The sequence below is a fragment of the Mirounga angustirostris genome, unplaced genomic scaffold (genome assembly GCF_029215605.1).
Source record: "Mirounga angustirostris isolate CCGP_5_RB_7025 unplaced genomic scaffold, mMirAng1.0.hap1 SCAF_2, whole genome shotgun sequence".
Lineage (NCBI taxonomy): Eukaryota > Metazoa > Chordata > Mammalia > Carnivora > Phocidae > Mirounga > Mirounga angustirostris.
Window position 1 is genome coordinate 2,500,814 of NW_026991710.1, and position 14,897 is coordinate 2,515,710.

At 66.0% G+C, this 14,897-nt stretch overlaps 1 protein-coding gene across 1 annotated transcript in view; it reads left to right on the top strand.

The window, feature by feature from the left end:
- Nucleotides 1–5,782: 5,782 nt before the first annotated feature.
- DOK7 (docking protein 7) overlaps nucleotides 5,783–14,897 on the top strand; it is a 30,035-nt gene continuing 20,920 nt past the window's right edge. Inside the window, exons 1-4 of the mRNA XM_045881572.3 lie at nucleotides 5,783–5,946; nucleotides 6,017–6,062; nucleotides 12,321–12,551; nucleotides 13,642–13,842. Coding sequence (XP_045737528.2) covers nucleotides 5,893–5,946; nucleotides 6,017–6,062; nucleotides 12,321–12,551; nucleotides 13,642–13,842 — 532 coding nt within the window. The 5' untranslated portion in view covers nucleotides 5,783–5,892. The remainder of the gene's footprint in view (nucleotides 5,947–6,016; nucleotides 6,063–12,320; nucleotides 12,552–13,641; nucleotides 13,843–14,897) is intronic.

Consider the following 14,897-nt stretch of genomic DNA (forward strand, 5'->3'; position numbering starts at 1 on the left):
GGGAGAGGCCTGAGATGGCCCCACATTCGGTGCATCCAGACCCACACCCACCCATCCCGCTCTGGGAAGGGGACCCTCCTCAGAGCTGCCCAGAGGGTGGGGGTCCTCTGCATAGTCTCCACCCACCTCTCCTGCTCCTCCTGGACCCCCAAAGCCTCCTTCTCTCTGGTCACCTCCACAGCCCCCACCTTGGACCAGGTCTTCCCGCCTCTCTCTGAGGTGACAGGCCAGGACTTTCTCCAGGTCACTGCCCCCCCCACCTCGGAGCCTCCCCCAATCCCTGGGGTGGAACCCCACCTACCTCCAGTCCGTTTCTGCCCCGCCCTGCCCCCCACTCTGTGCTCTGGCGACTCTGGCCTCCCTCTGCCCTTGCTCATGCTGTTCCCACTGCATCTAGAATGTTCTCTCTCATACTGTCCCTGCTCTGGCCCCCCATGGCCCCCTGCCTCTTCTCCCCTGTGGGTGTTGCATGTGGGTCTGTTAAAGAGGCGGCTCCCGATGAGAGATTGTCCACCGTGTGGCGCTGAGCCAGCCTTGCCTGCCTGGAGCAAGCCCGGCATCTTCCAGCTGCCCCTCCAGATTGCGGTCTGCTCCCTGCCTTCTCCACCCAGGAGGCTGATCCCCACGGACCGCATGGCTCCTGTGCCCACTGGGTTTTTGAGGACACTGGGGGGCCCTGGCGGCAGGTCAGAGGAGGGAGGGCAGTGACATTGGGATATTGATTTCCCTGGCTCCCTCCGTTTAGGGTCACCTCCATGTTATAGGTTGAACTGTGTCCTCCTAAAATTCAAATGTTGAAGTCCCAGCCCCCAGGACCTCAGAATGTGACCTTTGGAGAGAGGGTCGTTACAGAGGTGATCAAGTCCAGATGAGGCCGTGAGCGTGGGCCCTGATCCAATAGGACTGTGTCCCTAGGAGGAGGGGAAATGTGGACACAGACAGGCACACGGCAGTGCCACAGGGGGAGGCGGCCATCCGCAGGCCAAGGGCAGAGGCCTGGAGCACGTTCTCCCTCAGCCTCAGAAGGAACCAGCCCTGCCGGCCTCTCTGTCTTGGACTCTGATGCGGAGCGCATCAACTTCTGTTGGTGAAGACTCCTGTCCGAGGCGCTTTGTGCCGGTGCACCTGGTCCCTTCGCTGAAGGCCCCTGCTCCTCCCAGCATGGGAATGACCCTCTCCTCCGTGGTTCGGGGACCTCCCCGTCAGGCCTCGAGGTGGTACCCACTCCTCCTGTCCAGCCCAGGCCCCCCCGACTTAGCCCTGCTGGCCCCCCTTCCAAGACCACCTCTCTGAATTGTCCTGATACCGCGCCGGCCTGTCGGGCCCCTGGCTGACCCACGCCCTTTTAACTTTTTGCAAGCGTTTTCGGGTCTGCTTGTATTTTGTTGAGGATCGTACATTACGTTTGTGAGTGAGATGGGCCTTTCTTGCACTCTTTGAATGACTCACAGAATGAGTTCCAGATGACGCCTTCTTTTTTATTCCCTGGAGGACTCGGTATAAGGCTGGAATGATCTGTCTTGGAAAGTCGGGTAGAATCCTTGATAAAATGCCCTGGGCTCCGTGTTTCCTTTACCAGACGACATTTTATGGCTGGTTCAGTATGTTAATCGGTACTGGCCTCAAGGAGAATTCTGTTTCTTCTTGAGCTGGTCACAGAAGGTGCACTTGGGTGAGTTGATCTGTCTGAGCTTTTGTAGTGGGCCACAGAGCTGCTGACGGCGTTCCCCCATCACTGAATCTCACACATCCCAGCGTCCTTCCTTTCTGTCAGCTTCTGGAAGGTTCTCCATGGCCTCAGCCACTGGTGTCACTGTTGAGAATCTGCTTTACTCCAGTGGACCTTCCCTAAATACCTTTCTCCCTCTGGTGGCTTTTCCAACCCCCTTCTCTCCGACGTGCCGTGGGGTCACCGTGACGGGTGCTGACATGGGTTCCCTCCCTCTCCCCACCCTGCCTGTTGTCTGTGAGACTTCTTGCCCAGCTGGGAGGTAGCCGGAACCCGTCCCGGTGGCGACTCAGGGATCCGGCCTCCTTGAGTCTGGAGCCTCCCATGTCCACGAGGCTTGGAGTCAGACACTGTGTCAGAACGCTGTGTGTGTGTCATGACTGACCTCCAGACCCAACAGCCACGTACCGGGCTCACCATTCCATGGGTTGGCACCTTGGCCGGGGCTCGGCTGGCTGGTTCTTCTGGGCTGGGCTGGCTCCTTCCCATAGCTGGAGGCTTCCGTGGGTCTGGGGCTGTTCTGCTCCTGGGGGACCAACTGGCTGTTGGTTGGGGCCACGTGGTGAGTAGGCCTCATGTGGTTCCTCACCCACCGGGTTCGCCTGGGCTTGTTCACGTGGTGGAGGCTGGGCTCCCAAACACAGTGGCCGTGAGCCTTCCCACTGTGCTTCCTGTGTCAGAGCCAGCCAGATTCCAGGGGGAGAGGCGGACTGGGTCTCAGCGGGACGGGGCATACAGCCTCATTTCCAGGGGTGTGGATGCGGGGGCATCACTGCAGCCATCTTTTCAAAAGATCACCCCATTCCCTGTTGGCTTGGGCTGCCCGCTGGGGAGGACACAACAGAAATGTATCTTCTCACCGTTCTGGAGGCTGAAGTCCAAGATCAGGATCCAGCAGCACTTGTTTCCGGTGAGGCCTCCCTTCCGGACCGCAGATGGCTGCCTTCCCGCCGTGTCCTCGCAGGGCCCTTGTCTGTGTGCGCCCCGAGAGAGGAAAGATGGCCGTGTCGCTCCCTCTACTTGTAAGGCTGAAGTCCTGGGGGATCGGGGCCCCACCCTCGTGACCTCACTCAGCCTTACGTGCCTCCTTAAAGACCCCATCTCCAAATACGGGGAGGGGTAGGGCTTCAACCCATGAGTTTGGGGGATGCGACTCGGCCTGTGTGACGTATGTGGGGGCTGGTGCTGGGCGCCCTCGGCTGGGCCTGGGAGCGGTGCTCATCCCTTTGCCCACGCACGCGGGCTGGGCCTCCTTCCTGCAGCGCCCCCTGACTGAGGGGGGCCGCGAGACGCGAGGGAGGGGGGGTCTGGCACTGTGTCTGGGTCTGGCGGCAGAGCCACTGGTGGGACAGCAGGGCCCCGTGGCCACAGACTCTGGTAGCAGTGGCGGTGTCCCTGGCCACGATGTCCAGCAGCGGCGTCCCCGGCTGTGTGCTCCGCCAGGGCTGCAGCTATCATTCGTGGCCGTGGGCTGCTTGGCAGGCGCTGGCCATGTCCCGTGGCTGCCCAGCCCAGCTGTGCGGGGGTGCGGGGCCGGGGCGGCATCCGGTCTCAGGAACGTGGCTTCCTACTGCCCTGCCTCCCAGAGCTCCTGCTGGCTCTCCAGCCTCCCCTGGGTTCGACTAGAGGCCTGACTGCTTCCAGCAAATTCCTTCCTGCTTCCGTGGCCAGAGTCCGTTTCTGCCGCTTGCCACCAGCAACCCTGGCCGCAACCGCCGGGGAAACGGTCTTCGTGCCCCTGGGTGGCTAGAACAGAAACCAGAGGCTGGGTGGCTAAGAAGCAGACAGTCCTGGAGGCCAGAAGTCTGAGATGAGGGTGCTGGCATGCTCGCCTCCTGGCTGTGGGCGGCCGCCTTCCGGGGGTGCTCACGCGGTGGACAGAGGGCATCTCTCTCGTGTCTCTTCTTACAAGGACGCTGTCAGGGCACTACACACCTTCCTCAGCGCACCATGAGGTCACGTTGAAAATAGCGTGAGTCCAAAATGCACTGAACGCACCTAACCGACCGAACGTCGTGGCTCAGCCGGGCCCGCCGGCCACGTGCTCAGGCTAACCCACGTTAGCCTACAGGTGCGCAGGCCCGTCCAGCGCGAAGCCTATTTCATAACAAAGTGTCGAGCACCTCCTGGGTCTCCCTGGAAGTGAAAACTGGAGCAGTCGTGTGGGGACAGACGGTGGTCCGCGTAGCGAGGGCTCGCCCGGGAGCTGCTCGGCATCACAGAGAATGCGCCGCGGATCGCTGGCCCCGGAAAAGACCCAATGTCAAAATCTGAGGCACAGTTTCTAGTGGATGTGTATGGTTTCCCCACCATCCTAAGGTTGAAAAATCATCAATCGAATCATCTGTCACCGGGTGATGGGGCTTCCACCCTCATGATCTAATCCTGTCCCAAAGGCCCCCCCTCCCAACTCCGTCCCTCGGGGGGTTGATCTCAACACATGAATCTGGGGTCCACAGCAGGAGCTGAGGAGCAGAGAGGCCCAAATCTGGGGGTGGGAGCCGGGCAGGAAGCTCTCCCCGCCTTTCAGCGGCCTGGTGGGGGAGAGGAGCTGTGTCTGAGCCTCGGCCCGCATTTTCTGGGGCCAGTGCGGGAGCAGGTGCAGCTGCCAGGCGTGGCAGGAGGCTGGTTCAGGGCCAGCGCTGGGGAATGCAGCAGGGCGCTGCCCCTCCCTGCAGGGATGACCGAGTGCCAGGCGCCCGGGGCGGCGGATGTGTCTCTGGCCACAGCCCCCAGCCGCCATCCGGCTCCAGGCCGGCTGTCCCGCACCAGCCCCCGGGGGCCTGAGCCGTGTGGGGCATGAATGGGGCTCTGTGGCCAGGCAGCTGCTCTGCAGAAGGCGGCTGGTGGCTGCGCAGGTGATGTGGGGGTGGGGGGGTTGGGGGCGGTGGGAGAAACAGAGCTGCTTCTGGGCCTGGTGTCACCCTGCTCTGCGCTAGGCCCCGGCATCATATTCAAGCCCATGGCCCACCAGGGACCCGCGCTGTCAGACCCCCAGGGACCGTGGGGAGGGTGCGCCCGAAGGGGGTGAGCCTGGCCTTCTGCACCCAGCATGGTGGCTGCTGCGTGGGGACTCCAAACCTCTGCCTGCCCCCGCGGCTCCCTGTCCGCCCCCCACAGGCAGTCCCGGCACTGAGACCCCCTGCCTGCCCCACCGCCCGCCGCTCTGAGCATTACATCCGGAGGGCCTGGACGGGGTGAAGACTCACATTCAAGCCCCACAGACGTCAGCCTTCCTGCTGTGCAGGTGCTGAGTTACTAGAACAGTGTTTACTCCTTCCCTCTCGTCCCTGCCCGATTGTGAGCCCGTCGGGGTTGGGAACGTTGAGTAGGGCACACTGCGTTTCTAGGGTACTGCGCCCCAGCTCTGCTTCCGCCCCCTTACCTTGTTGGACGCTCCTGAAGGTATGGGCGTTGGAAGCCATCTTGGAAATGGGGGCAGATGTCCAAGGGTACACCTGTCCCCCAAACCACCTGGGCTCTGGAAGAACCAGGGGCAGCTGGACTCGATCTACAGGGTGGGGGAGGAAAAATCCAGAAGCTCAGAGCCCCCACCTCCTGTGTGAAGGGGACTCCCAGTGGGCCTTTCAAATAGCAGCCTCCCAGCACAGCACCTCGCGGGGGGGATGGCTCTTAGCCGAGTCGGGGAGACCAGACACACGGACCTGGGGCCCTGTGGTGCATGCGGGGGGGATCCTGGTCCCACCCACCACCCCACAGCAACCTGCACTGGGGTCCGTGCTGCCAGGGGCATGAATGGACTCCCTCTCCACTACCTTGCGAGGAGGGGGCTGGAGGGCTGGGGGGTGAGGCCGCGTCCTGGCCAGGGTCCTCCGGGGTCAGGGGGTTGTCAGGGTTTCTGGGACGGCCCCGGGGTGGTGGGACGGGCAGGTGCCCGAGGGTGAAGCCAGGGTGAAGACACACTGATGGCGGCTCCGCGGGGTCAGGTTGTTTCCCTTCCTTTGGGGTGAGAAGCCCCCGGCCCGCTGGGCCCGGGGCGCCGCGTCCCAGCCCCAGGTGGCCCCAGGTGCCCCGCCCGCGCCCCGCCCCCGCCGGCCCGCCCCCCGCCGCCCGCGGCGCAGCGCCCTCCCCGAGCTGTTTTGAAAGTGACCCTGGGCTGCGCGGCCGCGGGGCGGCGGGCGCCGCGGGAACCATGACAGAAGATGACCGAGGCGGCGCTGGTGGAGGGCCAGGTCAAGCTGCGGGACGGCAAGAAGGTCGGGGCGCGCGGCGGGCGCGGGGCGGGCGCGGGGCGCGGCGGCCGCTTACGCTCCTCTGTCCCCGCAGTGGAAGACTAGGTGGCTGGTGCTGCGCAAGCCGTCCCCGGTGGCAGGTGAGCGGGCCGGGGCGCGGGGCGGGCGGTGGGCGGCGGGCGGCGGGCGCCCCGGCCTCCGGAGCCCGGCCGCCCGGAGCGCGGCCAGCGCGCCCGAAATAGCCGGCGGCGTCGCCGGCGGTAACCGGAGAGCGGAGGGCGCCGCCTCGGCCTGCTCCTGCCGGGAGCCCCGGGCGCCCCCGCCCCTGACGCCGGGACCCTCCCGCACCCCCACCTTCCGGGGAAGGCCGACTGAGGCCGGACGGGCGGGGGTGGGGGGCGGGCTGGAGGGGCCGGACGCTCGAGTGCAGGAGTGCTCTCCCCCTCCCCCAACAGGCGGCAGGAGCTCCCCGGGGAGGTGCCGCCCTTGTGCGTCTGGGGGCATGGAGTGGTGCCCCTGAGTCCGAATCCGGATGGGACCCTCCAGGCAGCGCTGACCCGGGTGGCCCTCCCACCTTCTGGGGGGGTGGGGAGGTGGCAGAGGCCAGGCCGCCAGGTAGGAACAGTGGCGCTTCTGTGTCTGAGAAGAGACGAGCCGAGGTTGCGTTGGGGGTGGGGGGCAGTGACTGGCACTACCCAGCCCCCCTCACCTGGGCCAGCACCCCCCACGTGGGAGGAGGCCGGCTGCGAGCCCCGACTTGGGCATTTGGCCTCAGTGAGCCGTTCTCGAGCATTTGGGAGGCTTGGAGCTGCGGGCCTGCAGCTGTTTGGGGAGACAGGTGTCCTGGCGCAGGCCCAGGCACCCCGGGGTTTGTGTGGGGTGCTCAGGGTGTGAGTGCATATTGCCTCACACGTGTGGGCCTGCCAGAATGTCTTCCGGGGCGCCTGGGGTGTCTGTCATTTCCCGGAAAGGTTGGGTGGGGGGCGCCCTCCCTGCTCCCTCTCCCGGGTCCCCTCGTTCCCTGTGCCGAGCCTGCTCGCAGTCGCCATCCGAGGGCCTACCTTTGGTCATGGACACGCTTCGTGCCCAGGTCTCAGCTTCCCCCTCCAAGGGGGCCCGGGCTCCCTGGACTGCTCACTCAGCCAGTCCGTTCTCCATGCCCAGACCCTGCGCCTCGTGCCCTGGGGGTCCTTGTCCAGGGGAAGGCCTGACCGACAAGGTGTCAGGGCTGGGGAGACTGAGCGGCCCCTGAAAGGCAGGGATGCCGAGGCACCGGCCAGGCCGAGGGCAGGGCGGAGGCCCCCGGTAACACTGAGGAGGCTGTGGCCAGCTGTGGCTGGAGGCAGGGCCTGGCTGCAGGTTGGGGTGTTGCTTGGTGGACAGTGGTGAGCTGGGGCCCGTGTGGGCCTCCAAGGAGGCTCTTGGCCCAGATGTCCCGCCTGAAGAGCAGCCCCTAAGGTGGTCTTTGTCCCTCCTGCAGCCCCGGGGGGTGGATTTTATCTCAGTATGAGAGAGAGCTACCCTGAGAGGTGAGCTCCCTGCTGGACCCGGAGAGCACCTGCCTTCGGAGGGAGGGCCTTTCTGCACTGCAGGGAGTTTGCAGGGGTCCCCCGCATCCAGAATCTGGGTCTGTAGGCCGGTGGTCATGAAGCCTTTCCTGGGTTTTCCCGTGTGTGTAGAAAAGGCAGGCCCGGTGTGGAGAGCATGGTAGGAGCCTGGGGTGGGCAGCCTCTGGCACAGGAACTGGAACTGGGTTTGAGGGGCTTGTTGGAGAATAGAGGGGAGGACACTCCAGGCAGGGCCTTGCATGAGAGCCTGGATGGTGGAGGGGATGAAGGGCAATGCAAGGCAGGCTCCCGCCCCTCTGAGCCCTGCACCTACCACCTCTTGTCCCTGGACCCAGAGTCTCCCCTGACCCCTGCCCCCAGTCCTGGGGGGCAAGGACCCCGCATCACTACTTACAGGCAGCCTGGTGGGGGCTGTGAGCCCAGCTGCTTTCAGCAACACCTGGGGCCGTGCAGACTCACCCGGGAGCGGGGCCTTGGCGTGTGCCCCACGCGGTTGGCAGCGTCTCTAAGGTGGGCGTATTCCAAAGGGCCAGGTACCAGGTGGTGGTGGTGGGGAGGGTCTGTGTCCCGCGGGAATGGGTGTGACGTCTCAGTCCCAGGCTGGGCAGGCAGCGCGAGGACAGAGTGTGGGTGGTGGCCGGGCTTCCTGTCCCCGTGGAGACCTCGAAGAAGGGGCCTGGGCTCCCCACAGGCCCAGGGCTCAGGGCTGGGCGTCGGAGCACCCAGGCGCAGATCTCGGCGTGTGGTCTGCACCCGTCCTGGTTGGGCTCCCGCCGTGGGACCTGCTGAGGGTGGACGGGTGGTCCAGCCCCACGGCCTGTGTGCCCCCACTGACGCCCGTGCTCTCGGGGTGGCCCGTCCTCGGGAGCCGCACAGCCCTGCACGCCCCCGGAACACTGCATGGGCCTCCTTCCCCAGGTGGACCCTGAGTGGGGCTGGGCCCTGCGGCTGCGGCCTGGTGAGCAGCGCCCACCCCCGGCTGCTGCAGGCTGCCGCCCCCTCAGCAGGGTCCCCTCGGGCCCTAGCGGCTCGGCTGAAGGCGCACTGTCGAGGTCACTGTCGGAGGACTGCCTCCAGCAGCCGCTCCTCCTGCCGCATCCACGGGGGTGTGGACCTCCCTGCCGTGCCGCGGCCTCTCCTCTGGACTCTGCCCGGCCTGCCCTCCCCCAGGCTCTCAGCCCCTGGCTGCTAGCACCTCTGAGGGCTCATGACCCCGCAGTTATTTTTACATCTGCAGACGCCTGCGCGCGGTGTCCGATGGGCCTCTGCAGCTCACGTGTCCGGGAGGGACCGGCCCAAGCCCCGCCCCCGCAGCCCCCTCCCCGGGCGCCCCTGCCCCCCAGTCCAGTGTCCACATCTGCCCTGCGGGGAAGGCCCCCCTGGGCTGTCGCCATGGTTACTGCAGGGCCTGGCCCAGCCTAGGCCAAGGGCATCTCTTGCCTGAGCAGCTTCTGCCCCAGGCTCACCAGGCCCCCGACCCGGCACCGCTCTCCCCTCCCTCCCCCGCCTGCAGGCCCTTTGGGTTCCTGCCTCTGGGCCTTTGCTCTGGTGTTCCCTCCAGCACAGCACTGATCCCTGCCGGGCCCGCCGCCCTGGCTTCTGGCGTCCCTTGGGAGTCACCTTTGTTGTGCCCTCTGTGAGGGTCTCGGCTTGGCACCCAGGCCCCCCGCAGCTGCTGTCATCCCTTTGACCATCCCCCCTCCTGGTGTCAACTCTGCGGGGGGCCTGGGCTCTGTGCCCTGGGTCCCCTGCCCGCTCAGGAGCACAATGACCCGGGCCCAGGGCTTCAGAACGGGAGGCTTGGGTGGGCTCTGAGGGATCCCAGCAGGGGGGTCTTTCAGGGAGCGGGACCTCATGCGGGGCATTTGCCCCTTCCTGGACCTGCCCTCGCTCACTGCAGGGCGCAGTCGCTGGAGGGCAGGGTGGGCTCGGGGCTCGGGGCCGGGGCCGCTGCTGGGCCGCTCTGTGCTTGCCCACAGGGTGGCATTTGCGGGGAGCCAGGGCTGTGTTAGCACGGGGCCTGGGCGGGCTGGGTGGCGTCCATTCGTCAGACAGGAAGCAGGCTAAGCGTGGGTTGGCGGTTGTGGACGCAGGGTTGGGACGGGGTCAGCCGGTCTCCCACTGTGGCACCTCTGCCCTCGGCCACGGCAGCGAGGCGGGGGCTGTGCATGTGTGCGAGTGTGTGTGTTGGTGAGCGCGTGTGTGTCCGTGTGTCTGCCTGTGTGTGCACCTGTCAGTCCCCGCTGCCTTGGTTTACCTCATTGCCCCCATGAGCCCCCACCCTCCCCGGTCCCTGTGGACGGCCCCGCGTCCGGGCCCTGGAGCCGCGGTGCAGCCCTCCGGCTGTGAGCGGGGTCCACACGGCCATGGGGACAGGGGCCCGACAGAGGCCATTTGAGTGGGGGGTCTGGTGACCAGGAGACCTCACCAGGGGACCAGTCTTGCTGGGCTCCCCGGGAGGGGAGAAGCCGTAGGGGGCCCGCGGAGCTGTCCTGCTGGGACGGGCCCCGGCGTGCTGGCCCCATGTGTCTGCAGGGGAGCTGTGGCCCGGGAGGGGCTGGCGCCGTCTCTCCTGGGCTGACCCTGCTCTGTCTCGGACCCCTGACCTGAAAACTGCCATTCTTCCGATGCCTGTGCAGCACTCCTGGGGAAGGAGTTCCAAAAACAGGATCCATTGACTGCTGCAGGTGACGTGGAGGGGAGAGGGCCCCACACTTGCTGCGCCCAACCCGGCCCCCTCCCCGCCACCTCTTTCCCACCCATGCTGGGGGCACTGAGCATGGGGCGGAGGCCACCTGCCCCAGCCGAAACCAGGCGGTGAGCCGGGTCAGCTCCCCCCGGGCAGAAGGCGGGAGCGCGTCAGAGCCGCGTCCCTCAGCCTGTTTGGTTCACATCTAGGAACGTGAGCAGTGGCTTGGAGGACGTGCTAGTCTCCTGGGCCTGCAGAGATCTGCCCTCTCCCGTCCCAGTGGCGGGACGTCCAACCTCAGGGTGTCTGCAGGGCCTCTTCCAGCTCCTGGTGGCTCCAGGCGCCGCCTCACTTTGGGACCGGCCTCATGTGGCCGCCTCCTCCGTGCGTTGCCTGCTGTCTCCTGTAGGACCAGCGCCGACAGGCTAGGGCTCCCGTGGATAATCCGCGATGACCTCTCTGTGAGATCCTTAACCCGATGACATCTGCAGAAACCCTTTCTCCAAATGAGGTCGCGCTTGCAGGTCTGGGGTCAGGACGTGGACATATCCTCTGGGCCCGTTCGGCCCGCTGCAGATGGGCGAGGGTGTTCTCGCATTCTCATCCCCTTACGGAGTGGGATGTGGGCTGCATCTCAGACGTAGGCAGAATCCAAAACGACGGAGCAGGCGTGGGAGGAGGGCCTCAGGGACGACTGCCGGCTCTCATCACGTGCAGGCCCCCAGACCAGCCTTGCGCGTGGGCACGTCTGAGGTGGGAGCACCTGCCCAGCCGCAGGAGGCTTCAGGGAGGTGGGAGGGCACCGTGGCAGTGGTGGTACACTCCACTCCAGACCAGGACTCAGCAAAGCACCACCCCGAGCCAAATCTGGCCCTCTGCTTGTTTGTGTAATAAAGTTTTGCTGGAGCAGAGCCATTCACGCACCAGTTACACTGGCTGCCTTCAGAGTTAGGTCTCTGTGGCAGACACTGCATGGCCCCTGAAGCCAAAAACAGTTCCTGCCTGGCTCTTTACGGAAAGCTGTGTTGAGCCTGCTTGCGGCTCTATTCCTGGGAGCATAACTCCTAGAACAAAGGAGGTGACAGTCACTCTGCAGTGCAGGTCAGGCCACGCCTCAAGGGATGGTCTTCCATTTGACCGATGGTTCCACGCCCTCCCTGTGCGCAAGCAGGTTGGTGGGGGTGGGGACGGCAGCTAGACGAGGCACAGACTTCTGCACAGAAAACCCGCTGTGGGGGATCCCGGAGCCTGCTGGAGGGAGAGGGGTGGCAGTGGTGGTCGCCTCTGCCTGGGCTGCTCTTGGGAGCAAACACCCGGGAAGCCTCAGGGGAGCATGTGGGTTTCTGTGGGCTCTGGGCGTTTCCCCCTCAAAATGGGAACGTCTTTGCTTTTTTCTGATAAAAGCATTTCAGAAGCTAAGGAGATAGGAGATGGGAGGGCCTGGGCAGGTGGGGGGATGGCGAGGCAGGCTTGTAGGAGGGACAGGTGCCGTCTGCTTGACCGTGGTGCGCCCGGGGCTAAGGGCCGTCGCGGGCTCTGGCGCGTTGTCCCGTTGGGATACCATCAGGATGACGGGGACAGCGACTGTGATGTTGAGGACAGTCGGGAACTCCAGGACAGAGGCGTGTCACCTGCCGGGGGGGAAGGGCAGGCCTGCTGGTCTTGGGGGTGGGCCGGCGTGGGGGCCGGTGGTGGGACCTCAGGCCCAGTGGCTCCCCCCTAGGGCTAGAGTCCACACCCTGGAGAACGAGAGACCCAGGAGGCCCGGCGGGTCTGCGTGCAGCAGAAGGGGGCTCGCCGCCACCGCTGGCTCTCTGCCCGTCCCCACGGCCCCCTGCCACGGCTCCTAGAGGCCCTGCAGCCCTTGAGGGTGGCCTGCGGGGGCCCCAGGGCTGGGGCAGGGTGGATGCAGGGGTGGGGCACAGGGCCAGAGCCAGGTGGGCAGGCTCGCTGTGGAGTGTCCGTGAGGCCTGTGCGCCGGGCGGGGTGGGAGATGTTGCCCAGAGCTGGGGTGGCTTGCTGGGGGTCACACCTCAAGCCCGGGCTCTCCGGGCATGCTGTGGCCCCTGCAGGGGTGCAGGTGTGCAGGGGGCCGTGCCGCTGACGGCCTGTACCGCGTGTCTTGCCCGGCGTCCCCGCAGACTGCCTGCTGATGCTGGCCTACAAGGACAAGGCGGAGCGAGCCAAGGGCCTCCGGGAGCGCAGCAGCCTGATGCTGGAGGACATCTGTGGCCTGGAGCCCGGCCTGCCCTACGAGGGCCTGGCCCACACGCTGGCCATCATCTGCCTGTCCCAGGCCGTCATGCTGGGCTTCGAGAGCCGCGAGGCCATGTGCGCCTGGGACGCCCGGATCCGCTATGCGCTCGGCGAGGGTGAGTGGGGCCGGGGCGACAGACCTCGTCCCTAAGTGTCCCGTGGGACCCTCACCCACAGGCTGCCGGAGCCGTGCCGTGACCCCAGGGCACGATGCACAAGTGTTTGCCGAGCACCTCCGCCGCCCGGCTCTGTGCTTCGGGCTCGCGGTCTGGGAGGACGCGGTGCTGCCCAGAGCGCTCGGGCCCTGTGAGGGGGCTCGGGGAGCAGCTGGGGCCGCGGGGCCCCCCCCAACTCCCTGACTCGATCCTGTTAGTTAGAACCAGGGCCCTTATCCCGAGGGGGCCCTGTTGAGCAGAGTGACCTTCCTAAGTGCTGCCTCTTGCTCCCCACCCTGTCCACCCGAGCCCAGAGCCAGGGTTCCAGGGGCAGCGAGGCCGCAGAGACCCTGTCCCACTGCAGCGTCCCCCAGGGGTGTGGTGGCTTCTGTGCCTGAGCCAGGGAGGCCAGGAGGACCAGGGGGGCCAGTGCAGCTCTGCGGGGTGGCTGGGCGGGGTGCAGAGGTGGGGGCCCCCGGTGAGCTCGGGGAGGAGGAGGGCCTCATGCCAGACGCCCAGAAACACAGCCGTCAAGATCGGTGACACTGTAACAGTCTTTAAAACCCTCAGGATCAATGCACAAAGCCTGTGACGAGCCGCATACCAAAATTTGGCCTGCCCTGAGCCTGCCCTGCCTTCCCCTTCTTTCCTGACCGCCCCCCAGCAACCCTGACAAGCCTTGTCTTTATTTAACCATTTGATACTCATTCATCACGGACTTTTGCATTAATTTTTATTTGCTTGAAAAAATCATCACAGCATCGCTGGCCTCGGCCGCTGTGTGTTTGGTCCCGAGCTGGGGGCTTCCCAGGGGCTCGCTGAGGTTTAGGACAGGGAAGGTGACCAGGGCGGCCCCTCTGGGCGCTCGCCTGCCTCTGAACCAGGGTAGGGTCTGGTGCCTGGGAGCGGGGAGTGCGGCCCCTGGGGGCTGGAGGGCGCCAGCCAGGCCTGGGTGGGGGGCCAGCCCTGCGTCTGGTGCCGACACCCGGGAGCTGCCCCCTCCCTGGGGCCTCTGCTCACGGTGATGCCCTCGCCCCTCCCCTGCCCCCAGTGCACAGGTTCCACGTGACGGTGGCGCCAGGCACCAAGCTGGAGAGCGGCCCCGCCACCCTTCACCTCTGCAATGACATCCTTGTGGTGGCCAGGGACGTCCCCCCGGCTGTCATGGGGCAGTGGAAGCTGTCCGACCTCCGGCGCTATGGGGCCGTCCCCAACGGATTCATCTTTGAAGGAGGGACCAGGTGTGGGTACTGTAAGTATGCGGGGCCTGGGCGCCCCGGGCCACAGGCCCCTCCAGCACTCGCTCTCCCCAAAACCCACGGCTTAGAGCCGCCCACCCCACTGTGCGCTCGCCTTGCTGGCATCTGGGGGACGTGGCGGGCGAGGGGTATGTGTCTCCAAACCTGGCGCTCAGCAGAGGCCAGACCCCCGCTGCCTCTGTCCGGCCCAGGCCGCTGAGGGTGGGAGGAGGGGCATGCAGCCCACTCACGGGGCGCCCAGCACCCCGGAGCGAGGCCTGCCCGTCACAACGCGTGGCCCTGTGTTTGAAGTCACAGAGCCCCAGGGCATTCATGTTCCGACTCAATGAGAAAGAGAAAAAGGGAAAAGAATGAGCATGTTTATCGAGGATGTGCCGAGGACACATTTGTGGACCAAGGATTCCTCGTGGCCACACCAGCTCCCGTGGTCCTTGGGTCCCCACAGCTGGAGGCGGGGCAGGCGGAGAGGTGCCCTGAGGTGCAGATAAGTGCCAGGCCCCTCCCGGGTGGGGGGAGTGCGGTGGCGAAGTGTGCCAGCGAGCTGAGCACGGGCCAGGAGTGGGGCGGGAGGGGCACAGCCTGGTCCTCCTGGAGCCGAGAGCTCGCCCGCTGTGCGGACGGGGATGGGCCGACACTCCTGCACACTGCTCTCCACGCATGGGTGTGTGCGTACGTCTGGGCCTGCAGCGGCTTCGGGGGCACGAGCCCCCTTCTCTGCTCTCTCCCGAGGAGCCCAGGCCCACCTGCGCTGGCTGTCCAGGGTGGCCTCCCGGTGGCCTGTCCGGTGGCGGGGACGACCTCAGCCAGTGTGCTGGGCTGGAGAGTGGAGTCTGGGTGGGGGCTGTGCACCCCCATCTCAGTTCAGCCTGGGACCCCCGCCAGACGGGGATCACGGCCCCCTCTCTTGTGGGTAGGGGGGCCTGGAGGCTCTGAGTGGCTGGCAACCTCTCCCCACCTGTGCCCCCTCCCTATAGGGGCGCTAATCCCTTGACCGACAGTACTTCCCCCTCCCCCCGCCTGCACCCCTGCAAGGGCCCTATCGCAGGGT